Source organism: Bos mutus, chromosome 16 (assembly GCF_027580195.1).
Source record: "Bos mutus isolate GX-2022 chromosome 16, NWIPB_WYAK_1.1, whole genome shotgun sequence".
NCBI classification, from domain to species: Eukaryota; Metazoa; Chordata; class Mammalia; order Artiodactyla; family Bovidae; genus Bos; species Bos mutus.
Window position 1 is genome coordinate 24,988,303 of NC_091632.1, and position 27,239 is coordinate 25,015,541.

At 41.2% G+C, this 27,239-nt stretch overlaps 3 protein-coding genes across 10 annotated transcripts in view; 2 read left to right on the plus strand and 1 right to left on the minus strand.

Moving 5' to 3' along the window:
- The window catches only part of TOR1AIP1 (torsin 1A interacting protein 1), a 45,561-nt gene extending 39,974 nt beyond the window's left edge, over positions 1-5,587 (minus strand). Inside the window, exons 1-2 of one of the 4 annotated variants that reach the window (XM_070384851.1) lie at positions 4,792-5,587; positions 2,329-2,406 (exon numbers count right to left, since the gene is read on the minus strand). In XM_070384851.1, the coding sequence (XP_070240952.1) occupies positions 2,329-2,406; positions 4,792-5,272 (559 nt within the window). In that variant the 5' untranslated portion in view covers positions 5,273-5,587. The remainder of the gene's footprint in view (positions 1-2,328; positions 2,407-4,791) is intronic. The other 3 variants (XM_070384849.1, XM_070384852.1, XM_070384850.1) reach the window with 3 other exon arrangements.
- LOC102268452 (torsin-1A-interacting protein 2) overlaps positions 4,817-27,239 on the plus strand; it is a 44,612-nt gene continuing 22,189 nt past the window's right edge. Inside the window, exon 1 of one of the 4 annotated variants that reach the window (XM_070384855.1) lies at positions 4,817-4,954. The gene's annotated coding sequence lies outside the window, so the exon portion shown is untranslated. Of the gene's footprint in view, positions 4,955-10,369; positions 10,509-27,239 lie in introns of those variants that run through there. The other 3 variants (XM_070384854.1, XM_005901558.2, XM_070384853.1) reach the window with 3 other exon arrangements.
- LOC106700497 (torsin-1A-interacting protein 2) lies at positions 10,371-25,821 on the plus strand. Of its 2 annotated transcripts, XM_014480054.2 has the most exons (3): positions 10,383-10,508; positions 21,921-22,014; positions 23,203-25,821. In XM_014480054.2, exon 3 carries the CDS (start codon positions 23,867-23,869, stop codon positions 24,260-24,262), a length of 396 nt encoding a protein of 131 aa, XP_014335540.1. In that variant the 5' UTR covers positions 10,383-10,508; positions 21,921-22,014; positions 23,203-23,866; the 3' UTR covers positions 24,263-25,821. The 2 variants fall into 2 exon arrangements, with proteins under 2 accessions (XP_005901621.1, XP_014335540.1); XM_005901559.3 differs by lacking the exon at positions 21,921-22,014 and having other exon boundaries at positions 10,371-10,508.

Sequence of the window (27,239 nt, forward strand, 5' to 3'; positions counted from 1 at the left end):
CAGGCATAAGCGTCATGTAATTGAAGCTACTGTAAATAAAATTTCAAGAATATAGTTTTCTCAAATGGCCTGAAAAATGTGATTATAGAGCCTATCACTCAAAGCATTTTTCTAAAATAGTTTCTAATCTTAACACAGGAACACAGGCTGTTCAAGGAATTAAGCATAAAGGGTGTGTTATTTGGAACTGATCCTTAACCAGATATTTATTTACGCTAAACAGAATAGTTTAAACTACAAAGCAAAATCTTATTAGCAGGAATGGGTAAGAAAGTAAGTCAGGATTTGGGTTAAAAAAAAAAAAGCCACGGATGATCAGTTTCAATAGCTACAGTCATTATTATTGTGGATTTCCTAATATCAAGAAAAGCAAACTGAAAATAAACAGAACCAAAAAGCAAAGGATACTATGCATTAATAACTGAACTTAATCCTTTCCCTTGCTTTTCAAAATAAGTTTTAAAATGGCTACTATCGTCACCCTGTTTATTTAACTTATATGCAGAGTACATCATGAGAAACGCTGGACTGGAAGAAACACAAGCTGGAATCAAGATTGCCGGGAGGAATATCAATAACCTCAGATATGCAGATGACACCACCCTTATGGCAGAAAGTGAAGAGGAACTAAAAAGCCTCTTGATGAAAGTAAAAGAGGAGAGTGAAAAAGTTGGCTTAAAGCTCAACATTTAGAAAACTAAGATCATGGCATCCGGTCCCATCACTTCATGGGAAATAGATGGGGAAACAGTGGAAACAGTGTCAGACTTTATTTTTCTGGGCTCCAAAATCACTGCAGATGGTGACTGCAGCCATGAAATTAAAAGACGCTTACTCCTTGGAAGGAAAGTTATGACCAACCTAGATAGCATATTCAAGAGCAGAGACATTACTTTGCCAACAAAGGTTCGTCTAGTCAAGGCTATGGTTTTTCCTGTGGTCATGTATGGATGTGAGAGTTGGACTGTGAAGAAGGCTGAGCGCCGAAGAATTGATGCTTTTGAACTGTGGTGTTGGAGAAGACTCTTGAGAGTCCCTTGGACTGCAAGGAGATCCAACCAGTCCATTCTGAAGGAGATCAGCCCTGGGATTTCTTTGGAAGGAACGATGCTAAAGCTGAAACTCCAGTACTTTGGCCACCTCATGCAAAGAGTTGACTCATTGGAAAAGACTCTGATGCTGGGAGGGATTGGGGGCAAGAGGAGAAGGGGACGACAGAGGATGAGATGACTGGATGGCATCACTGACTTGATGGACGTGAGTCTGAGTGAACTCTGGGAGTTGGTGATGGACAGGGAGGCCTGGTGTGCTGCGATTCATGGGGTCACAGAGAGTCGGATACGACTGAGTGACTGATCTGATCTGATCTGACTATCAAATGTAGCCTAATGCCACTTGATACTAAGATGCAAACAGTTCTATACTTTAACATCTCTAAAATTGGGATATATTATACAATCTAAGGCACACTACCCTTAACTGGCAGCATTTCTTCCTCCTAAGTGAAAGTGAAAGATGCTCAGTTGTGTTCAACTCTTTGTGACCAATGGACTATACAGTCCATAGAATTCTCTAGGCCAGAATACTGGAGTGGGTAGCCTTTCCCTTCTCCAGGGGATCTTCCCAAACCAGGGTTAGAACCCAGGTCTCCTGCATTGCAGGCAGATTCTTTACCAGCTGAGCCACAGGGAAACCCAAGAATACTGGAATGGGTAGCCTATCCCTCCTCCAGCAGATCTTCCCGACCCGGGAATCAAACCGGGTCTCCTGCATTGCAAGCGGATTCTCTACCAACTGAGCTATCAGAGAAGCCCAAGAAGAGGATGTTATCTTACAACTGATGAGATCCTAGATTTAATAAAATACAGTATCAAATTGAGATTGATTATATTGTATCATGATTTTACTATGCAGACCATTTAATCCATTTTACATGACACTTATTCATTCAACACTTAACAAGCTTTACTGAGCAGCTAATTATTCCATGGGAGAGTGACAGTGAGGTACTTGGGGCAAGTGAAGGGGCTTCGGAGAAGACAAGCCTAGGTCTGAATTTGGCTCAGTCACAAAGCAAGCAATCTTAAGAGAAAAGTCAGCTACTCTGAGCTCCAGTTTCCTCACCAAAAAAGTGGGTACATCTATCCTGACAAATGCTACTATTTAACAATTTAACAACCTAAAAATAAGATTCACTGAAACTTTGAATGAGGTATGATTTGGGACCCCTGATTGACCCAATAATCCAATAACCCAATAATTATAGGCTATAATCTATACATAAAAAAAGCTGACAGGTTAGAAAAAAACAAACTCAACTCTTCTTACCTGGAGTCTCTTGTGTTCTCCTGATAGCTTTCTTTGTGACCGTTGGGCTTAAAACAGTTTGTGAAGGTGGTTCATCCTCTAAAGAATAGACATAACAATTGTAAAATTCACAATATGCAAAGTGAGTAGAGATTACGTATATTAACAGCAATATATAAATAGAAACGCAAGTAATTCATTCTGTTATGAAAACTTGGTCTCTCTGTGCACGGGTGCCACATCAAATCCCAGAGACAGAGTTGTGAGTGAAGCAGAAAAGGATAGCTTTACTACTTTGCCAGGCAAAGGGAGACACACAGGCTTCTGCCTTGAAAAACTACGTGTCCCATCCCCGGAGGACTTCACGAGTGTTTTTATAAGTGGGTCAAAGGTGGGGTGTCTGACAAGATACGGGTGTGAGCAGGGTCTGCACTCCCTTACTCTCATCTCAGGTGGTCAGTCTCCTAATCCTGATGATTAATCTGGGCCTTTTAATCTTGCATCAGGTGACTTCTTGGTTGTTCTTCCCTTGATTAGCAACTGTTGGAACCTGCCATTTGGAACTCAGAGAAGGTCATAATGGCTGGCGTACTGCCTCCAAACAATGGGGAGACTCACAGGGGCCCACTCAGTTTCAATCCCTTCAGAAATGTGTAATTAAGGGGTTCCCTGGTGACTCAGTGGTAAAGAATCTGCCTGCCAATGCAGAAGACTCGGGTTTGACCCCTGGGTAGGGAAGATCCTCTAGAGAAGGAAATAGCAACCCATTCCAGTATTCTTGCCTGGGAAATCCCATGGACAGAAGAGCCTAGTGCATTACAGTCCATAGGGTGGCAAAAAGAGTCAGACACGACTTAGGGGACACTAAACAACAAAAAATTAGGTTTACCAAAACCTGGGAATTGAACTAGTAAGAGCTACTCTTTAGGACAACATAAAAATAAACTACTCACCAATGATGCTTTACAAAATAAATATAGAAATATTACTCTAGAAAATTTAAAAGATGGACTAAAGAGGAAGACTGAAAAACGTGTAGATTCTCATAGATTTACTAAAAATAGAAGTAAATCCTTTGTGTGTTTTTTTAAAAAAAAAAAACTAGCTTATACAATTGCACCGGCCTGTGTGGAAGAGTCAATACAACTTAGCATATTCCCTTTGCCTTCCAAAGCATTCTTCTAGCTATTGGAGATATAGAAAGAAGATCAACACTGAAATATAACATGGTCCCTCAAATATATATGTAGGATCTTTGTCTTCACAAGTTTATAACCTTAAAAGAGAGATAAAACATGTATAGGGGTTAAACGGTCTTGCATTGCTACTCCCAACAGTAACTCACATATCTTTAACATAATTTCCAAAATCATCAACACTTCTACTGTGTCCACATTTTAGGCATCAGCAGGCAATGTGCAGTCTATTACCCAGCTCTAAATTGAAAATCCACCTCCTCTTCATCGTATCCACCAATGGTCTATCACCAACTACGTAATCCCATTATGATTCAAACCCCTTGGTTTTACCTCACAGGTGCCCTACCTGGAGCCAACATGAAACTCCATCTGTGACTCAGTGTTAGATGGGGAAGAAGGGGCAGTGTGGCAAAGGATGCATTACCGGCGTTGATTCATCTGTGCCTTTCCTAAGACTACACAATCACTTTCTCAGTAACCCTGTGGCCCATTTAGATGAAAACTAATTAAAGTCTTGCTTTGTCACGCTACTACTTAACTACTTAGGTTACACTGATGGTCCCCAATATGCGAATTTCTGGCAGAGACCACCACACTAGAGAAAGATCGATCAGTTCAAGTTTATCACACACTGGGAAGCTTCAGGTTCAGGATGACTGCCTTGACCCCATTTCAGTGTAAACATGTGGGTGGGATCTCAAATCAATTCATCAACTACGCTAGTCCTCAAAACGGCCACTCACGAAATTCCCCTTCCTTTCTCCCCCCCTGGATAGTGACCGGGAAAGACTGGAAGGTTAGAGGAGGACCAAAAATCTCATTGAAGGACTTCTGGTCTCGGAGTTAAAGGAGGAAATGGAAGTGGCTTAGGCAGAAACATCCGCAGGGTAGAGACAACCAATTTGAAACCGATGTGAAACTGAACTCTGAGTGATTCAGTGTCCTGCCTTTTGCCTAACTCGCCGCCCCGAAGTGCAGGCCTGCAGAAAACAGGCAATTTCCTGACACCTCTAAATTGATGCCCAGGGAAGCACGCGGCTCCTCGACTCTGCTCAGGTCACTACGCACGACCGCCTTTCCTTCCGGCCCCCCCGCCCTGCCACTTTCCCGCCAGCCGACGGGGCGGCCCGGAGGAGGGGGCTCACGTCCATCCCGGAGAAGCTCAGAGGGGATGAGCTCAAGGCAGGCACACGCCCGCCCAGGGAGCGCACACCCTTCACGCGTACCCGCCCACGGCACTCCCTCCCTGACTCGCGGCTGACACTGTTACCTCCGACTGTCTCACCTTCGGATGAATGGGAGTCCCGTAATCCTCTTCTGGTCGTAACCGGAGAGGGTCGTAGCGGAGGCGGCGGCGAGTGCGGCTGCTGCTGGAGGAGAGTGGCTCTCCGCGTCTGCATCTCCTCGGCTTCGTGGAGTCGGGGCTGCCTTCGCTGCCGAGACCGAAGGTAATAGGCGCTTTCTCTCACTTCCTCTTTCGCCGAATCGGGCCGGAACCCTTCTAGCGGAATCTGTCTTCCCACCCGGGCCTTTTCTTTGGCCGCCCGGGGTTCGAAGTCGCCGTACACTTCGGGCGGCTCTTCTGAGAACCTCACTTCCCGCCGGCCGTGGCGCGACGGCGTAGGAGTTCCGTACGCAGGCACGTCACCGCTGCCGCCATTTTGAGGGGCGAGCCGGGGCCTTCCCTCCCGTAGCGGAGCCCTGGGCGTGACGTACAGCGCCCATCCTTCTCTCTCCGGCTCCGCCCGCTGCCCCTCGCCTGCCATAGTTGTTGACGTAGCTTGAGTCGATCGCGAAGGTGTTTTGCGGTGCCCTTAAGAGTCTCCTGCCGTTGGTGGCGATCGTTTTTCGGGAGTGAAGGGCGGTGGTGTCGGCGGTCAGGGAGGCAGTTGAGCGTCGCCGGGGCTGCCGCCTGCGTCGTCGCTGCTGTGCTGCAAACCGGCCTCTGGGCCCATGGTGTGCTCCGAGGGCTGTGGGAGAGGCAGTGCCTGTGCTGGGTCAGCTGCCGCGGGTCACTCCCGCCTCCTGGCTGAAGGCACTAAAGAGGAGGAGAAGAGCGAGGAGGCGTCGCTGTCCTCGGCCTTCGGGGAGGGAGGGAGGGAAGACGGAGAAGGGACAAGTGGCTGGGCAAATTGCCGGTCCACAGTCCAGCTGCTCCTGGCAACTGCTGCCTGCTCGCAAGAGGCGCTGGGTCGGGCCCCCAGCACAGCGTAGCTGGGAAAGGCGGAGTGAAACGCGGGTGGAGGTTTCGCTCCTCAGCCCCAGGCTGTTGCGCAGTTTTCCCGCAGCCTTTTTGATCGACTCCTGCCTTCGCCGTACCTTTCCAAGTGTCCCTTTGCAGGGCTGATAAGACATATTCGCAGGTGTCATCTTTCCCTGGAGAAAATTTTAGTTTCAAGTTCCTTGGGAAGGCAGTTTACCAGTTTTAGGTTTTAAAAGTCTCGTTGAGTGTACGAAATCGCATCTACAGGCTTACCTGGGTGGATTTCCATTTACAAAACGTACGCAGCAACCAGTATTACTCCTGATTTCGTATAAAGGCTGTACTTCAGCAACACTGTTCAGAGACTTTGTTAGTGCTGTGTTATGGACAGTGAGAAATCAACAAATACTTTGATTAAAGACAGCACTGTAATTTTCAGTTGTGATCCATTATTTTCACTTTGATTCTGAGCATGACTTGATACACTGCATTTGATACAGGGTTTTTTCTGCGTTTAGTTTACTGAATAAGAAAGCATGACAAAGCCATTTGTTTCACTTCTGTGTGGAAAATCTGCAAATATCTAAAGTTAGACACACTGAGGGAATGTTATTGAAAAATCGGTTAATCTTGCCTTCACATACACACACCCTTCTCGGACGATTTTCTGTAATTGATTTTAGTGACTAGACTTAAAAATTTGCAGTTTGGATAGCAGTTACAGTGAATGGGCCTGAAAATTTTGAAGTGAAGTGAAAGTCGCTCAGTCATGTCCGACTCTTTGGGACCCCATGGTGTACAGTCCGTGGAATTCTCCAGGCCAGAGTACTAGAGTTAGTCTTTCCCTTCTCCAGGGGATCTTCCCAATCAGGATTCGAACCTAGGTCTCCCGTATTGTGGGCATATTCTTTACCAGCTGAGCCACAAACGTGTTTACTCTTTCAAGTATTTAAAATCACTTTAGAATGTTTTTGAGCAACTCATTGTCCAAACTGGGTACATATTTCATTTTAATGAAATCTTAATGATGTCGTGTTTTCACTAATAGTCCATAAATTTGGTCACAGACACGAGTAATTACATGCTTTAGAATCATCTAGGTTTTTGCTTGATGGAAGCTCTCGTTTAGTTTTCTGTTTTGTTTTTTTTTAAATTATATACAATATAGCCAAAGAAACTGAAGGAATAGCAACATGAGAGATGCTACTTTTTAAAGAATCTTTTAGGGAAAATTAAAAGCATGTTCTCCCTTGTCAGCCTGAGTTAGTATATTTGGAAAATTTGTGAGACTTTTCTCTGACAAAATGCTGAGAAGTGTTGATACTTGATTAATATCTGGCTTTTACTGGTTTTAACTAGTGCTTTATAAGGTACCTATTATATTACTCTATTAATATGTAACAGGAAAAGTACTGTAATAGATGAAAAGATATAATAGATTCAAGGATATAATAAAGGATATAATAGATTAAAGGATATAAAACTATACAAGTAGTATTAATAAAATTCATATTATAGTGGTAATATTGATACAAATATTAAGCTCTTTAAAACAGTTATGAGGACAGTTAACTTTATAGAAACTTGGATACAGATTGTTAAACAGATTTGGGGGGATGTATTAAAAAGACAGGAGATTCAATACATTAGTACATGTATTGTTGCTGCTAATTTGCTTCAGTCCTGTCCCAGACTGCAGGCCCACAGACTGTACCCCACCAGGTCCTCTGTCCATGGGATTCTCCAGGCAAGAATACTGGAGTGGGTTGCCATGCCCTCCTCCAGGGAATCTTCCCGACCCAGGGATTGAAGCTGCATGTCTATGTCTCCTGCATTGGCAGGCAGGTTCTTTACCACTAGCACCACCTGTGTCATCTTGTAATTAAAAATGCTTGAAGAACTTAGGAATGGTTTTCAAAATCATGAGCTTACGCAGGATCAGAGGAATAGTAACTTTAGCATTAAAACATACATTTTTTTAGGGTTTTCCCTCTTTTGTCTAGGTAATAAGGGTACATAATCCTAGCTCTGCCATACGTGCCTCCCACACTTAGCAACCTGACAAATAACCAACTTTCATTACCAACTGTGAGGTAAAGCTAAACCCTTGTCGAACCAGATATTCTGCTGTAGATGTTTTCCAAACCCAAGGGTGGCACAAAAGAAGTGACATTATAGAGACGGTAGACTCCACTAATATCATAAGGGAACTGCTGGACTGCTAATACCAAGAGGAAGCATGAACTCTGAATGTTAAACAGTTATTGTGGGAGTTTGAGATCTGTGGAGGAATTCAATGAATCGAAAGAGAACAAGAGAAGAAATGATTAGAACAAAGAATGCTATGCTATGCTACGCTAAGTCACTTGAGTTGTGTCCGACTCTGTGCAACCCCATAGACGGCAGCCCACCAGGCTCCCCCGTCCCTGGGATTCTCCAGGCAACAACACTGGAGTGGGCTGCCATTTCCTTCTCCAGTGCATGAAAGTGAAAAGTGAAAGTGAAGTCACTCAGTGTCCAACTGTTATCGAGTGTCCGACTGTCAGCGACCCCATGGATTGCAGCCTAACAGGCTCCTCCGTCCATGGGATTTTCCAAGCAAGAGTACTGGAATGGGGTGCCATTGCCTTCTCCGAGAACAAAGAATAGACTCATTAATTCATGTATTTATTAAACGTCTGTGTTGAAACAGAATAGATACTTAATAAGTATATGAATTCAATTAAGAGTATTTTTCACCCTGAGGGAATTTGCCATATATTAGGGAAGACAGATATATACAAAATTATAATGCCAATTATATATTGGCATTAATTTAAATACCTATTAGGCCTCAGTCTAGAAATCTAATGTTCTTGACACTGGATTTCTAAGTAAAGCAGCTATTTTAATAAGATAATTTTTGTACATGAGTTTTTTGTTTGCTGTTCTGTTGCTAAGTCATGTCTGACTCTTTGCAACCCCATGGACTCCAGCAGCCAGGCTCCTCTGTCCTCCACTGTCTCCTGGAGTGTTTAGTTCAGGGTAAGCAGAAATCCTGTTATGTAGTGAGAAAGCATTTATCAATTCATTGTACATAGTGTTCACAGTTTTGGTCAGAAGAATAACTGTGGGGTTATATCTTAGTAGAAAAAGGTAACATTGTTATTTTTAATAAAAAGATTAAAATATTAAATAAGAGGAAGTAAAGACATAATAGCCAGCTGCATTTATTCCCCATTCTCACAAGTAATAGAAAAAATATTTTGAAGACAATATAAATGAAAATGTCTTGCTGGAAATGAAGTGACAACAATAAATGGCCTTCCACTTATTCTTTGTTAAATTCGAAATTGCAATTAAACATCTAAAAATGTTCCCAAATCCTGCAACTTCTGCCAAAAAAGGATGATTGAAGACACCAAAAAAATAAGTTATTTACATGAAGAATCATTAACCCAATAAAATTTTGAGCTTGTGCTATGTACTGCTGTCGCTACTGCTGCTAAGTCACTTCAGTCGTGTCCGACTTTGTGTGACCCCATAGACGGCAGCCCACCAGGCTCCCCTGTCCCTGGGATTCTCCAGGCAAGAACACTGGAGTGGGTTGCCATTTCCTTCTCCAGTGCATGAAAGTGAAAAGTGAAAGGGAAGTCGCTCAGTGTCGCGTGCGACTCTTCGAGACCCCATGGACTGCAGCCCACCAGGCTCCTCCGTCCATGGGATTTTCCGGGCAAGAGTACTGGAGTGGGGTGCCATTGCCTTCTCCGGTGCTGTGTACTAGGTAAACTCTATTCTAGGTGCTGGGGATATAGCAGAGAAGACTAGACCAAAGACAACCCTCTTTTCTTTCTAGGATTGTATATTCTATGGGAGTCAGATAAAAATCAATGTAAGTAAAATAGTACGTTGGTCAGGAGTTTTATAGGAAAAAATTAGGAAAGGGGAAGTGAGATTTATATGAGCAGATTTCTTCTCTGTTGTCTTGAATGGCCTAGTTCAGGAACAGGACTTTTAGACTGACTTGACAGTTGCCCTTAACCAATTATGTGTTCTTGGGTAAACTGCTTTCCATCTCTCAATTTTCATTTTTATGAAATTAATAGATCAAGAAAACAGATCTTTTATCCATTTAGCCGACACTTTTGTTCATTATCTCATTTACTCACAACCACCTTATGAGGTATGTATGTAGCGTTGTCCGCATTTAACATGGGGGCACGCACCTCATAAAGGTGGCAGTCGGTTTCCAAATCATGCCTGACTGGTGCTTGCCATTATCGTTGGCTAGTGCCGCTCACTGCGTAAGTTCCATTGGTTCCTCAAGCCTGTGAGCTTTAGGTCTTTTTAAGGGCTCAGTTCAGTTCAGTTCCGTCGCTCAGTCGTGTCCGACTCTTTGCGGCCCCAAGGGCTGCGCCAGGCTTCTCTGGCCATTCACCAACTCCAGGGCCCTCCAATATGTTGCAGAGATGTCTGCCTTCGGGTCAGAGAGCAGCGCGACTGCGAGAACGCTGGGAGGCTTTGCGGTTCTGTCCCTGCACTCCCCACGCCTCCAGCTTCCCGCCCCGCCGCCGGCTGGCCGGGGGAGTGGAGCCGGGGGTGACGCCTGGGGGAGGAGGAGGAGGGGCCGGCGCCTACCAGTCCCAGCATTCCGCGGGCGCCTACCCTCCCCGCGGAGGTCGCCATCACGTGGGCAGGGACGGGGCGACGTTCAGTTCGGCGGCGTCCGAGGGGTGCAGCCCCGCATCGTGAAGCAGAAAGAACGCTCGAAAGGCTCTCCTGACGTTGACAGTCGACGGTTTAAAACCTCGCTAGACATTGTAAGTAAAATGTGTGTACAACTTTCCCATGTTTTAATATTTGATCTGATACCTTCTTTTTAAATATCTTTCAGAAAAGATCCCTCCCCACCCCCACCTCCTTACCGCAAAAACCTTAAACGGAGCAGGTTGGAGGTATATTTTTGTTTTGGAGTGAAAAAGAGAATCGCGTAAACATTAAACACAGGAAGGTGAGACTAAATGTTTGGTTTGGACCTTGAGACGAGAAGTAGAATTCCTCTAAGGTTCAAATGTAAACGGGAAATCTACCAGTGCAGGTGTTGGTTACTCTCTTACCTCCGTGTTTGACTGGATTCCATCATTCGTCGTCTTCATCCTTGTAAGATAGTGCCCCGGCCGCCCTCACTCCCCAACTCCTCACTCTTTAACACTCATAATGCTTCTTTCATGTAGGTAGTGTTATTCTATTTTGTGGTTACTAAGAAAATCAGCCTTAATGGTGCTAAAAAGAGCGAAGTTTGAAGTTTTAATGAGACCCTGCAATTACCAATTCATTACATTATTATATATGTATTCCCAATTGTATTTCATACCCGGTGAGAAAGTTTATCCCCTTTTCGTCCCTCAAAAAAAATGTAGTGCTTAATCAGTAGTGCTTAATTGAAAGATTTTATACACAAGATACAAAAATCAGTTATCTTAATCTGATTCAATACACTGTTTTTATTTCAATTTTACCTCTCTTAAGGTTCTAAAACATTTTATTTTGGATCTCTATAAGAGATTCCTTCATTGTGTCTGTTTGTTGAGAGTTAGGGCTGTGACTGTTCTCCATATCTATCAGTTCAGTTTTGTTTTTCAAGCACAGGATTAGTATGTAACTGGCCAGTGGAAAATAATTTTAAAAGGAACTTAATGGTAGAGGAACTGAAAATGTTCCTGGAATCTTTTATGTGGATTAGAATAGTTTGGAAAACTGGCTTTTGCTTTGAAAACTTTGAAAGCCTCTCCTCAGCAATATTTTTTATACTGAACGCAGAGTCCAGAACTTGATTACCAGTTTTGCTTCTGGTTTATCACGTAACCATAAGTGACTCATTTAAGCAGTATTTCACTTGTTTTTTTTTAACTTATGTAGAGATAATACTAGCCTGAGAGCGTCTGTAATTCACAAATAAAGTAAAAAGAATTTATCTAATTATTTGGGGGTTATTGGGTATTTTAATAATATACAGTGCCTTGTATGTAATCTATCTTTGCCGTGGAAGTAGTTTTGAAAGCTGAATGATAATCCACATTCCTCTGAAGTGAAACTTGAATTTCCTGAAGGAAAGTTTGCTCAGAGAAGCTTGGTATGCTTTATGCTGTTTCTCATTTTGCATTTAGAAATTTAATTGTGTTAAAATTTCATTGCTAGTCAATATTTTATGACTATTGTGCCCAGCAAGAGATAATTCAGTACACTGATTATACTTTATCGTAGGTTTTGGACAGCAGATTAAGCACTTGTGAGTAAAGAAAGATGGCTCCCACATTGGTTATGAGCATAGACTTTGGAGTCACAGCTGAATTTAAATTCCTGTCCTGTCACTTTGTAACTTGGGCAGGTTACTTTATCACTCTGAGTCCATGAAAGCAGAGATTTAGAGTTGTTCGGAACATTAAATGGGATAGTTTAAGAACCTAAGTGGAAACAGTTATTGCCAATTGGGCTAATTTTCTCTTTACTAATATTAAAATAAGTGGCATATGGTTCTGATAATCAAAATAGAGTGGAGGAAACTTTACCTGTAATTCCACTACCTCAACAAATCAAAAATTTTTAATTTTTATATACTCTTCTTTAGCATCCGTTCATGGATATACATAATGTAAATAACATTTTTGCAGATAGGCAAGTTTAAGACATTAGTTTGTAAACTTCTGAAGGTTTTGTCTTAATTATACAAATAGAGCTTTCTGGTTCTGCCTCTCTGATCTACTAGCGATGAAAGAGCAGAACTTTCCTTGAGCACAGTTTCCACTTGTTTTCTTCAGTCCGAAAAGTAACTGTCTAGTTGCACTTTCACTTAGTTAGACTAATAATAAACATTTTCTGAGACTTATTTTGTGGTAAGGACTGCACATTGTCTCTTTAACACTCATAATGCTTCTTTCATGTAGGTAGTGTTATTCTATTTTGTGGTTATTAAGAAAATCAGAGAAACAGGGAAGAGTTCACCAAGTCAGGTGCTGGAGTAGTCATTCAGGCCTAGGCAGTCTGACTTGAGGGGACTGTGCTGCCAGTCTTTCCTATTTATAGATTCACTATATGGATGTCAAGTTGTATGTGTATGCAGGAGATGATCCTGGAGGCTGACTTACAACTTCTTTGTATAAAAACAACAAACAGTATTTGTACCTTACAACAACCATGACCACCACATGTAAAAAAAAAAACAGGAGTAGGGAGGTGTTTAGTGTCTTCACAGTTGAGGCATTCACCTATAGTTTTAATAGTTGTGGTAGTAAAAAATATGATTTATATACCAGACAAGTTATTAAGACTAAAATTTCCCTTTTTTTTTATTAGAGATAAATATCATAAAGTAAATACAGGGTTTCTAGTGAAAGAGAGCTACCTTTTCTTCACTAAAACAGTGTTTATAAGTGTTTTTTAAACTTTATAAGGAGCATCAGACTCATCTGGTGAGCCTCTTAACACAGATTCCTGTACATCCTCAAAGTTTCTGGTCTAATCAGTCTAGGGTGGGGCCCAAGAGTTTACATTTCTAATAAATGCCCAGGTGATGCTAATGATTTCCAGCTAATGAGTTCAGTAAGGAAACAAGTATTAGTGGTGGTTGTCCAAATTGTTGGCCTGATAGTGAAACCTCAGTAGCATTGAGCACCCAGCTCCTGTTTTAAAACACTATCCTCTAATAAAAGGAACCAGAACTTTTTTGGGGGGGAGGGAAGCTCTTGAATCTAGGGCATGGGCAGGGAAAATATAAGAGGAGCCTGAAACATTTTGTGGTGCTGGAAATTAAGGAGATGCTCAAAATGGTTTGGGAGCTCGTTGAAAAGACACAAGAGTGACTTGAAGGAGCTCCTGATTGCCAAAGTTGGAACAACTTGCGTAATAGAATGCATAATGGTAGTACTGGATTTTAACTCATAGAATAAGTGGCCACAAGTCCATACTGACATAGCGGAGTACATAAATAGGATTCAAGAAGGGACAGCTCTTTCTTATAGAAGAATTCCAATAAACAAACATGGCAAGAAGGAAATAGAAAATCACTATTACGCAAAACAGCAGCATAGTAATTATTGCAAACAAAATGTACCTGTAATGCTGGTAGGTGAAAGTTTGAGGAAATACAGGCTATTTGCGCAGTCTCAGAGTGTCTCCCCAAGATAATTATTAGTAACTTGACAGTGGCGATACCATGATAACCAACTGACCAAGGTTAAAATCTCCACAGAAATAAGGCTTATGGATATCATGAACCCAGTGATGTGATGCACTTAGAAATACATCATTTCTTTGGTATTATTCTTGCCCAAAATGCATAACCTCTTTATCTTTCTACTCATGCTGCTGCTGCTACTCAGTCGCTTGAGTCGTGTCTGACTCTGTGCAACTCCATAGACAGCAGCCTACCAGGCTCCCATCCCTGGGATCCTCCAGGCAAGAACACTGGGGTGGGTTGCCATTTCCTTCTCCAATGCATGAAAGTGAAAAGTGGAAGTGAAGTCACTCAGTCGTGTCCGATTCTTAGCGACCCCATGGACTGCAACCTACCAGGCTCCTCGGTCCATAGGGTTTTCCAGGCAAGAGTACTGGAGTGGGGTGCCAGTGCCTTCTTTTCTACTCATGGGAAAACATTATAAACACAAATTGAGGGACATTCTACAAAATAACCAACTGATATTTTTCATAAATATCAAGGTTGCAAAGACCAGGAAAAGTCACAAAAGATAATGACAGAAACTGTCACAGATTGGAGACTCAGGAGAATAAACAACTAAATGCAATGAGGGATCCCAGATTGAACCATTGAACAGAAAAGGAACATTAGTGGAGAAACTGGCAGAATTCTAACAGTCTGTAGTTAATTGACTTCATGTTAATGTCTTGGTTTTATAATAGATACAAAATTAGCTCAAAATAAAATGTTTATTAAAAACGTGCTGGCTTCATGTAGATACTAAAGATGATCAGTGGAGTTGAACTGACACTGGGAATCAGTTGTGCTGCCCACTGTTGGAATCATAGCAAACTCTCTGAACCTTTGCTTTTTGCCTCTACATAAGTCATCCTAAACCTGAGATACAAATCAGCGGAGTTGGGAGGGAGCAGAACGAAGGGTAAGAAGGAAAAGAAGACTTCTGTACTCAAGGAAGGTATATATCTGAACTGCTCCAGGCCCTTGAAAAGAAACAGTTCCCTAGGGAAGTAAGTGGATTGCTTTTTATTTTTAGTGTTTAGTACTTTCTCAACTTGCCTTTTAAAAATATCGGATAAGTACTACCTAGGGAAAACACTGGGAAATAACTTTAATTTGTGGTCATAGTAATCCTAACTTATTATGACAGTGGATATGGTACAGAGGAGTGGGCAAGACTTAGTTAGGTACTTAGTTTTCAACACAGACATGCGTGGTGTTGGTTGGTGTTCAGTTAGTCCAACTCTTTTGGGATTCCATGGACGAGCTTGCCAGGTTCCTCTGTCCATGGAATTCTCCAAGCAAGAATACTGGAGTGGGTTGCCTTTTCCTTCTCTAGGGGATCTTCCTGACCCAGGGATCCAACCTGAGTCTCCCGCATTGGCAGGTGGATTCTTCATCACTGGTCCACCAGGGAAGCCCAAATTGCTGGTACAAATTCAGAAATACGTAACCTTAGCACTACTAGGTCTCACTATTGAAAACTACGAATTAACTTTTAAAAGTTTGGCTCCCAGTGTGTTAAATTGAAACTGTAGACAGAATTTGAACCATGGACTTGTGTCCATTAGGGCAAAGTAGATTGAAATGCACCAGTAAGTGTCTAAACCAGTTGTTCCCCTTTGTGGAATGCCAGGAATGCACAAACACACCTGTTAAGTTTGTCAGTTCTTCACTTTTTTTTTTTGGACTGTACCTCTCGAGGCTTGTGGGATCTTAGTTCCCCAACCAGGGATTGAACCCTGGTCCTCGGCATTAAGAACTCAGAGTCCTAACCTCTGGACCACCAGGGGAATTCTCTTTGTGTCAATTCCTGTGCAACTCAGGATATTTTTTGTTCAGCTTATCTTCTTTCGAAGAGGAATAGTGTGTGTGCCAAATAGTGCCGGAGTGTGCCTTCTCTCTGATCTCAAGACTTTGCCAAATTAAAGGTAATTCCTCACACAACAGACTGAAAACTTCTTTCAGGAGCATGTATTTTCATAATATATTTTAAGCAAAGAATTATTTTAGATTATGTGAATTTAAAAAGAAGAGGAATTCTTTTTTTTCATACTTTTTAATCTGTGCTGTGTGTGCTCAGTTGCTCAGTCGTATTCGACTCTTTGGGACCCCTTGAAATGTAGCCCACCAGGCTCCTCTGTCCATGGAATTTTTCAGGCAAGAATACTGGAGCGGGTTGCATTTCTTCCTCCAAGGGATCTTCCCAACCCTGGGATTGAGGCACCTCTTGCATCTCCTGCATTGGCAGGCAGATTCTTTACCACTTTACCTGGGAAGCCTTACTTCTTAACTCTCAACATCTAAATTTAGAACTGTTTAATGAAATAAGAAGCTTTTGAGATTTCACTTTATATGTGAGACTTATAGGGGAAGATACCCTGGAGTAGGAAATGGCAACCCACGCCACTGTTCTTGCCAGTTAATTCCATGGATAAAGGAGCCTCATGGGCTATAGCCCATGGAGTCACAAAGAGTCAGACATGACAGAGCACACACGCTTGAGACTTGTAGAGAAGCTGTCTCATACAAAAAATAGTTTTGATTATTGATTAACTTTAGAATAAAATATTCCATGTAAGAAAATATTTAAAATGGAGACTCAAGAAAATTTAGAGCATTTGTATTTTTTTCTGTGTCTGTCTTTTAGTTTTATGTATTATATGAGGACTTGGCTGAACTGATATATTTGCCTGGAGAAGTCGCCCCAACTCTACTCAATCTGAAACATATTATGCAGCCTAAAAAGAATAAGGTGGTTTTTGTCTATCAAAGGCAGATTTAAGCTGTCTAACTAACATGCATTCAGGAAATAGTGATTCTTGATATAGACTCACAATATTTAGAGATGATTATTTAATATATATTGAGCTGCCATTTTTTAGTAGATGTAAATTTCACTGGTTTAAATAGAACTGCATTTTCTATTTTGATGTTAAAGTGCTGTTTTCTAAATTTTCCTCTAATAAAGCTGCAGAAAACATCTCACACACAAAAATTTTGACTTAGGGAGATCCCTGGTAGTCCAGGGTTAGAACTGGGCACATTCACTGCCATGGCCCAGGTTGTTTTGGTTGGGGAACTAAGCCTCACAGTGCAGTAAAAAAAAAAAAAAAAAAAAATCTGATTTGTGTTTTTCTTTTGTAGTGTTGGTCTTCTGTATCTACAAGTCCAATGTCTGTGGATTCAACCAACCATGAATAGAAAATATTTGTGAAAAAAAATTCCAGAAAGTTCCAAAAAGCAAAACTTGAACTTGCTGTGCTCTGGCAGCTATTTACTTAGAATTTACTTTGTATAAGGTATTATAAGTAATCTTGAGATGTGCATAAGTTATATGAAATCCTATGCCGTTTTATATAAGGGACTGGAGTGTTCATCCCTCCGTGTGTTTTGGTATCTCTGGGTGATCCTGGATTGAATCCCCCACTTATATAGCATGACTGTATAGAGTTTATGTGGTAAAGAAGCCTTTTAAACTTTGTTTTTTGCTCACTATTGTTGGCTGGAAGGTTCTTGAAAATAAAAACATTCCAACTTCTGTGGGCCTTCCATAATTTTCTGTGATTTCTATAGGTAATCTTTTTATATCCATCTAAAAGCCCTTAAAACCCACCCTGGTGGCTCAGACAGTAAAAGCATCTGCCTACAATGCAGGAGACCTGGGTTCAATCCCTGGGTCAGGAAGAACCCCTGAAGTAGGAAATGGCAATCCCTCCAGTACTTTTGCCTTGAAAATCCCATGGACGGAGGATCCTGATAGGCTACAGTCCGTGGGGTCGCAAAGAGTCAGACATGACTGAGCGACTTAACTTTCAAAAGCCCTTATAAGACCTTTACCTAAAGCATTGATTCCACTCTGGATTCCCTGGACATCTAGAAGTTCTGTAAGGTTTTTTCCTCTTTGTATTTATAATATTTAGCATTGTGCCTAGTACATGGTGGTTTCCTCAGTAACTTAATACAATAATCAGTCGAGTACCGGTTGTTCCCTGGGTACTTTCAGCATTTCTACAAGCCTAATGATGCACAGTGGTAAAGATGTGGGTTTGATCTCTGGGTCTGAAAGATCCCCTAGAGTAGGAAATGGCAACCCACTTCAGTATTCTTGCCTGGAGAATTCCATGGACAGAGAAGCCTGGTGGGCTATAGTCCATAGGGATCACAAAGGGTCACAAGTGACTGTGCATGCATGTGAAAATGGTTATCATATATTCACCTCAAATCAACCACTTCTGACTTAAGCTAGTGGTGTTGAGAAAGGAAACAAATCCAGAATGTCTCAGTCTTTCCAACTTTGTTACAGGTGCTTTGAATATTATCTCTGATTTAAAGTATTGAAAATTTCTAAACCAGGGCTATTAACACTGGTTTTTTACTTGTTTTATTAGAAGTTCTGACTGGCAGAGTTACATATCTAATTAATAAAATGTGAAAATGACATCATTACAAGAATGGTGGTAGTTCTGGCATCCTTCCAAAGTGAGATCTGAGGGGGGAGCCTACTGAATAAAAATTGCCTTTGATATTGAAATGATTAGGAGCCATTCCTGCTCAATGGTTCTGAACCATTTCAGGTTCCTTTGGGAATCAAAATGTGTGTACAGTTGACTTTTGAACAACCCAGTTTGAATTGTGTGGGTCAACTTACATGCAGATTTTTTCAACGATAAATAGTATGGTACTGCATAGTCTGTGGTTGTTTGAATCTTAGGATGCGGAGGATCCCTGCTTCCACTGCAGGGGGCGCTTCCTTGGTGCAGAACTAAGATCCCTACTTGCCGTGCTGTGTGGCCAGGAAAAAAAAATTATTTCACAGATGGAGGATTACTGTTGAATGCTTGGCCAGGTGAGGCCAGTCGAGGTTCTTTGGGCTTCATCTTGCCTGGAAGGAGAGTGCTTCTTTTCTAATACACACAAAGGCACCATATGAAAAAACAAAGTGCTGCAAAGAGATGCGTGCCTTCATAGAATATGCCAAGATAAACTTTGCTTTCCATTATGTAGCTAATGGAGAAATTAATTCCATTAATTAACATTAGGTAGGGCTTCCCAAGTAGCTCAGCTGGTAAAGAATCCGCCTTCAATGCAGGAGACCCTGTTGATTCCTGGGTCGGGAGGATCCTCTGGAGACGGGATAGGCTACCCACTCCTAATATTCTTGGGCTTCCCTGGTTACTCAGACAATAAAGAATCCACCTGCAATGCAGGAGACCTGGCTTAGATCCCTGGATTGGGGAGATCCCCAGGAGGAGAGCATGGCAACCCACTCCAGTATTCTTTCTTGGAGAATCTCATGGACAGAGGAGCCTGGCGGGCTATAGTCTGTGGGGTCGCAAAGAGTCAGACATGACTGAGTGACTGAACAACAACAAATAGTTGATTTACAATATTATATTTTCTTTTACCTTGTTTTTAGAAAGAGATAGTTGCTTGCAGACACAGCTCTGTGTCTTTCTATAGGGTTCCTCTTCCTCAGTCACCCACCTTGCCTCTGAACAGAATAATTGCTGCTGATCTTGTCCACAGTGTGAAAGTTTGGTTTTGCCTATTAATCTGTTGTTCTAGCCCACTCCTATTTTTGCTCTGCTCTAAAGAGTGGATATATATTTAAGTATAACTGATTCACTTTGCGTACGGCAGAAACTTAACCTTGTAAATCAACTGTACTCTAGTAAAAATTATTTAAAATACAAAAATGAAGATAGAAATAGAAAAAAAATAAAATACCAAATAGAGGTTATGTAAATTGTTAGGATTTGTGATACTGTGACCATTCATGTACCTCCAACCATTCAAAGAAAAAATGTTTATAATTATCTTTGAAATACTCTGCATGCCTTTCCTGACCCCATCTTCTTCCCTCTCCTATCAAAGGTAGTAATTGTCCTTGTGCTTATCTTTTCTTTTTTAGCTTTATTGCATATTTATTCCTAAGCAATATATTGAAACTATGTAAATGGAAACTATTACATAAGAGAGAGTGAGTGTATGCTTTTTATAAGAATGTCAGGGTTTTTTAGCCATTCTACTGTTTGTGGACATTTTAGCTGTTGTTTTGCTATTATACAGAGAACTACCATGAATATTTTAATTCATGTTTTTAAATAAACATGTAATTTTCTCTAGGGTAGTTACCTAAGAGTGGAGTTACTGAGTTATAGGAAACGCACATTCTCAGCTTTATTAGATACTGCCCAAAATGGTTATACTAATTTATGTTCCTGTCATTCGGGTATAAGAATTCTAGTTACTCTATGTTCTCTGATATATATTTAATATATCAAAATGGTACATGTTTTATGGGGAGGAATAGTAAAGAAGGAGAGGGAATATTGTCTCACTGTGCTCAGAGCCATAGGAGATTAGAGACTAAGGCGATGAAGTATAATCAGGAAGCTTTGGGCTCCATGTGGTGATTGACATAAACAGAGGTACAGGTTTGATGGGATTAGGTGGTCCTCATATTTTCAAGCAGATAATGGTAGTGAAGTTGTGGGGGCGAGAAGCGGGAAGGTTTGAGAATCTTGCCAGGAGTATTTTGGGGAAGGCCTCTTCACTCTTCCGGTGATAAGGCTGGGAATGAGTTAGGAGGCTGGTAGTACGTGATCTTGTTCTGAGCATTTAGTGCTTTGTAGCCCCCTTTTAACTCCCTGCTTACCTGTAGAGGCTTGAGGACCAAGGGAGGGTCGGTTTTGTCTGGAACACATGGAACACTAGAGTTCTCTTGGTTTAGGAATACTTGGAGCTCTCAGTTCAGTTCAGTTGCTCAGTCGTGTCTGACTCTTTGCGAGCCCATGGACTGCAGCACGCCAGGCCTCCCTGCCCATCACCAACTCCCAGAGTTTACTCAAACTCATGTCCATTGAGTCAGTAATGCCATCCAACCATCTCATCCTCTGTCATCCCCTTCTCCTCCCGCCTTCAATCTTTCCCAGCATCGGGGTCTTTTCCAGTGAGTCAGCTCTTCACATCAGGTGGCCAAACTGTTGGAGTTTTAGCTTCGGCATCAGTCCTTCCAATGAATATTAAGGACTGATTTCCTTTAGGATTGACTGGTTTGATCTCCTTGCAGTCCAAGGGACTCTCAAGAGTCTTCTCCAATACCACAGTTCAAAAGTATCAATTCTTTGGCACTCAGCTTTCTTTATAATCAACTCTCACATCCATACGTGACTACCGGAAAAACCATAGCTTTGACTAGACGGACCTTTGTTGGTAAAGTAATGGCACTGCTTTTTAATATGCTGTCTAGGTTAGTCATAACTTTTCTTTCAAGGAGTAAGCGTCTTTTAATTTCATGGCTTCGTTCACCATCTGCAGTGATTTTGAAGCCCCCAAAAATAAAGTGTCTCACTGTTTTCATTGTTTCCCCATCTATTTGCCATGAAGTGATGGGACCAGATGCCATGATCTTAGTAGTTTTCTGAATGTTGAGTTTTAAGCCAACTTTTTCACTCTCCTCTTTTACTTTCATCAAGAGGCTCTTTAGTTCTTCTTCGCTTTCTGCCCTAGGGGTGGTGTCATCTGCATATCTGAGTTTATTGATATTCTCCTAGCAGTCTTGATTCCAGCTTGTGCTTCATCCAGCCCAGCGTTTCTCATCATGTACTCTGCATAGAAGTTAAGCGCTTAACATATAAGCACTTGGAGCTCTAGTGCTTTCTTAACTCTTGAAGTTGGAGAAACGAAGGTTGGGAGAAGGGTGGATTTATTCTGAGCATTTGGAGCTTTAGGACTTCTTGACTCTGCTATACAGAGATGTGGAGTCATGGTGGAGGGGAGGTCTTGCCTAGGGTGTATAGAGCCCACATTGTCAAACTTGTTAATTTTTGCCAGTCTGGTGGAAATGAAATATGGTATCTTGTGGTTTTAATTGAGTTTCCCCTTTTTACTCTAAAAATTCCAAAATTCTATATCTTTTCAACATCAAACTTAGTCATATAACTTTACCACTAACTTCTGTGTTAAACCCCACAGTAATGTGGGTTTTATTCATCATCTCTTTCATGTACCCAAGATTTCCTGATTCAGCAAGTGAAACTTCTACTATAGTGGCTCCTGACAGCAGACCCTCAGGGCGATCTGCTGTACCCTGTGTTGTCACCACAAAGGTCAGAAATCCTATTTTGTGTTCACTCTTGCCTGAGAGGCTGGATTGGTAGCCTTCACACATTGTCACCTAACCTCATAAAACACATCAGTGTATCGACTCTGGTTCTGTCTCACCCCATCTGGAGCCCCCACCAAAATATTCGCTCCATGTTGCAGCCCTGTCAGAGGTGGCTCTTCAGTTATCTTTTAAAGTTGCCATCTTAAAAATGAGAATCACAGCTACTGTTGATAGTCTGTAAGGAAAATGCTTTGGCTGATCACAGCTAAGGCTATAACTGCCTCTGCTTTTCAGGCTCTATCTTTATACATTTTAACCCTGTGTAAATGGGACACCCATCTTCCCCAGTGTTCCTTAGTGCTCTCACAGAATCAGGCCTCAATCACAAAAAAATTGCCGGAGAAAGGCAGGCTATATTCTGATGATCTGTGGCACACTGTAGGTGGCTATCTACTGTTCAGCACATCCTACTTTTCCCCACCTTGTTTACTTGTTACATTTAAAGGTCATGAAGGAGTGAAAGATGGTGAAAGTGTCTCTTAATCCCAACTGATTTACTATATATGTCCCAAGAATAGTTCGGGACTGGGCCTTAATTGGCTTAAACTTAAATGTGTATAATAAGCCTATAAAGACGATGTGGGCAGTGAGGCATGTCCCTTATGGTTTCGTTTCCAGCCTTCAAAAGGATTTCACCCAACGTTCTATGCTTGGTTGTTAAGAATATTATCTAATAATTTTGTAAGGTTTTCCTTGCATTGAAGTCTGTTTTAGAAGACTGTCACCATTGTTAACATCCCACTCATTATGGTAATACTATATATATGGCACCCATTTCATGGAAGACAGATAAAAGAAGTATCAAAGTTTTACCATGTATATGATTATACAGACCGTATTATTCCCAGAGTGCAAAAGGAGTAGGAAAAATAAATACATAGTCCTAAAAAATAAATGAGACTAGTACAAATCTTAAATGAACTAGAATCTTCCCTGTTGCCCAGTCGAGCATAAGAATAACTCCCAAAAGATAAGTTGGTTTGAACCCATGTAAAGTTGTCATGGGGAATCCCATGAGACAATTCTTATGCACCTTGACTGACCCAAATGATTTCCAAATGCATGTTTCTAATGATATTATGAGCAACTCAAAGCCCATATGAGTTGTCTGAAGTTTTATTATTTACAGGTATGTGAAGCATTCCCAGAACCGTTCAACCAACTCAGCAGCAGCTACTTCCCTGTGACTGGGTCCTGATTAAGGTCCTCCCAAGAAAGACTTCATTGGATCCACGCTCAAGAGGACACTGCCAAGTTTTCCTGACCCCTCTACATCGCTATAAAGTGCTAAGGCCTTAAGACTTGGGTACTTGTATTACAGCGGCAAGAGTGACAGCACCCACCAAAGACTCATTGGACTGTCAGCTTCTGTTTCACCAAACAGACATAATAACTTACCAGCAAAGCAGAGTAAGCCAAGTGCCTCTGCAAATACCACCAGCTGATAACACACAAGAAAAAGTAACTTAGACTAGAACCCTGTCTTTTCTTAAGAAGCTGAGATTTAAAGGAGCTGTTGTGACATCTGTGCTGCTAGTAGTGACTGATAACATAGACTGGATCAGTCCCTGAGTTTGGAGACTGGCTACAAGTGAGTGAAAAATAGACAACGAAATCTTGAAGAATTGCACGGAGGTGCAAGCCAGCTTTTACCCTCTCCAAGTAATGGTGGTTGGACTCAGAAAGTGCTAAACCAAAATTGTAATAGGTCTGGTTACTTGGGTGTCTCTCTTTATTATCATTGTTGCCTCTTACTGTTACATTTGCTTTCTGTGTTGTCTCTCCAGGTCCCAATGTTCTCAGATAATTCACATTGCCCTGACTGTGGGCAGCAGTGGTTCCCTAGTTTAGAACTAGGGCATTGGTTGTACCAAACTGAACTGGTTGAGAATGAATGTTACCAAGTCTTCTTAGACCGTATTAACAGAGCTGATTATTGCCCTGAGTGTTATCCTGATAATCCTGCTAATAGAAGCCTTGTTCTTCCTTGGTCTTTCCCACTTGAGTGGGCTCCTCAAAATCTTACCAGGTGGACCTTTGAAAAAGCTTGCCACCCATTTCTTCTGGGTCCTCCACTGGTTAGAAAAAGAATACATGATTCTAGAGTTGCTGGTTTTAACCCTGCACTACAGTTAATCCTGACGAGGACAGACAAAACCTTAAACAAAAAACTTGGCCAAAGCAAATAACTTCTTAAACAGTCAAGATCTTGGAGACTCTAGAGGATTTTTGTACTAGTAGCCCAAGGAAGATGGAAAAATGACTCCTTTTTAAATCTGATTCAGACTGTCACTGCTTTGGGAAACTGCTTAAATTGTTGGATCTGCTTCCAGGGTCTATGCATCTCTTGTTCAGCATGAATTTAATTAGTAGTCCAAGCCAGACTGTTCCTCTGGAACCTGACTAATCCATATTTCCTATGTTTTGGAATTAGCTTGCTCCTCCTAAAAATCTCCACAGCCTAATCATTGATGTTATTATGACAAGGTAGTCCTGAGGAGAAGCCTCATACTGTGTGTACTTTAATTATATTCTAGTAATAACTTTTGTGGGAAAGCATCCTTGTAGCTGAATTCTAGATTATTCCAGTAAAACAATTAGACATTTAATAAGAATCTATATTGTTCTAAATTCCACCTCTTATATATTAATCAGTGATAACTATATATATATATAAGATTCATTCATATCTAACCAAACATTCATCATTGGCTCTATTTGGTTTATCCTCAGTGTGGCTTTGACATTATTAACTGGTCACTGTCAGAGAAACCACATTCAGTCAGGCAACACCTATATAAGTTACAGAATAATATGCAGAAATGCCACTATCTAGTTACTTGGCTCTACATAAGCAAAGACTATCCTGTCTTTGTGGTGACTGAACTTAGAATGTCCTCCTCTGGAAATGGAAAAGTACCTGTATTAGGAGCTAAGTGACAGAAGGAGTTATCAAACTTGACTCCATATAGATAATGAACAGTTTAGGGGAAGCATTTTTCTTGGAACTAAGAAGGACTCACCTGACATTGGCCTCATTCTGGCCTTCACTTGTTCATAAGAATCATGGAACCAGAGTTTGAGTTAAGAAACTTGGAAAAAGCAGCTGAAAACATCTCAGAGTCCACTTAACAATTTAAAAATTCCACTTAAGATGCTAAATAATCCATTGCTTATGTAGCAACTCAACGATGTTCTCAAGGTCCCAGGTTCTTTCTGTCTTTCCCCTCTGGGATCCTTATTGTATTGGCTTTTTGTCCTCACGGTTTTCTCAGTGAGTACAATATAGCTTGTTGCTGCTCCAGACATTTCAATCTCTCTCAAAGACTGGAAGTAGGGAGCAAAAACCTTTGTCCTTTGAAGTCTCTGTTTTTTATTTGGGAAGAAAATCTTTCTCTCAAAAGTCCCTCAGATTTTTCCTTACATCTCATTACATCAGGGATTTTCCCTTACATCCTTGATTCACAAGGGAGCCTGGAAACCTGACAGAGGGGAATGGAGTTGACATTGCCTGGGTAGGACACATTGTCTCCCCTAATAAAATCAGGGCTCTTCTAGGAAGAAGTGAGGAATGAATGGCTGTTGGTATGCAACAAATCATGCCTGCCACATGTTGTTAAAAGTCATTTGTTAGTCTGTATAAAGAATGTACCCCAGAGATCTACCCTATATCTGCCTTATGTCTGTCATGATTGACGTTCTCTTCTGTTCTATTGCTGAATAAATTGTGTGTGGACTGCAATACTGAGTGAAGACTAATTAGTTGATTATTAATCCTTGGTTAAGAACTACACTATCCTAAAGCTTTATCTAAAAAGTGAAAATTTACTTTGAGGTATTGCTTTTGAGGATGGTATTATAGTCAATATTACTGTCTCCTAAACTTTTTTAGACACACACCAAAAAACACTACTTATGTTCAATTCAGGAGAATAGAGAAAGGTCCTTTTGTTTTTGTTTTAACCAATCTCATTCTTAAATAGTGGCTTCCCTGGTGGCTCAGAGGGTAAAGAATCTGCCTGCAATGCGGGAGACCTGGGTTCGATCCCTGGGTCGGGAAGATCCCCTGGAGAAGGAAGTGGCAACCCCCTCCAGTATTCTTGCCTGGAAAATCCCATGGACGGAGAAGCCTGGTAGGTTATAGTCCATGGGGTCTCAAAGAGTTGGACACGACTGAGCGACTTCACTTAGAGAATAGAGAAAGGTCCTTTTGTTTTTGTTTTAACCAATCTCATTCTTAAATAGTAGGACATTAAATGGATTTACACAGTTGAGTTTCAAGTCAGTGCCTCGGTGAGCTTGTCAGAAATGCAAATTTCCTGATCTTACAGAAGTTTTGATTTCCAAGGTTTCTTATGGGGCCCAGGAATCTACATTTTATAAATAGTGCCTCAGAAGATTCTTATGCAGATGCTCTATGAACCATACCTTGAAAAATACCATAGCAGCATATCCATCATACTTAGTTACCTAGCTTAAAAGACTAGGAACCAAGAGTACTCATAATACTGTAAGATAGTGGTAGTTATTGTACTTTGCCAGTGACATATAAAGAGGTTTCATAGCAGACTGAAGGACTCTGCTGATATTTCAGGTCATAACTTAGTCACATTTTTCTCAACGGTTTGTGGGGAGGGCTCTATTGTCGCCCTTGAATAGTTCTGTAGGGTGTCGTCATAAACTTTGTGAGTATATGGGCAAGAGAAAGGAATCAAAAATACTAATTTTAATATTACGTTAAGAAGGGTACTTTGCCTTCATACATGATTATTATCACATACCTGATATGGTCAGCTCTCAGAAATAACATCGTGTGGTAGAGGTCATAAAATGGAGCAAGGGAGAAAATTTAGAAAACTTCATAGCTTTTCAACTTAGGTCTTTAGTAGGACTTCACTGGGTTTAAAACATTGCAGACTATTTTAAATACTCATTCATGGTTATGAATAATGAATTTGAAAGTATAAGTGTATTCCTAAAATTAATTCTTATGACAGATGATCCACTGTTTAGGATGATGTGAACCATATTAAGCTCTACTTCCATCCTCTGGGAGAATTGATAATATTACTTACATGTAATGGTGGCCATTTCTAAAATGACTTCCAGAACTACTTTCTGTTACTTTAATGCAGACCTAGGAGGAGAAATTTAATGGAAAGTACT

Coding starts and splice junctions, on each gene's coding strand:
- LOC106700497 (XM_005901559.3), top strand. CDS start 23,867: ATGTTCTCAGATAATTCACATTGCCCTGACTGTGGGCAGCAGTGGTTC.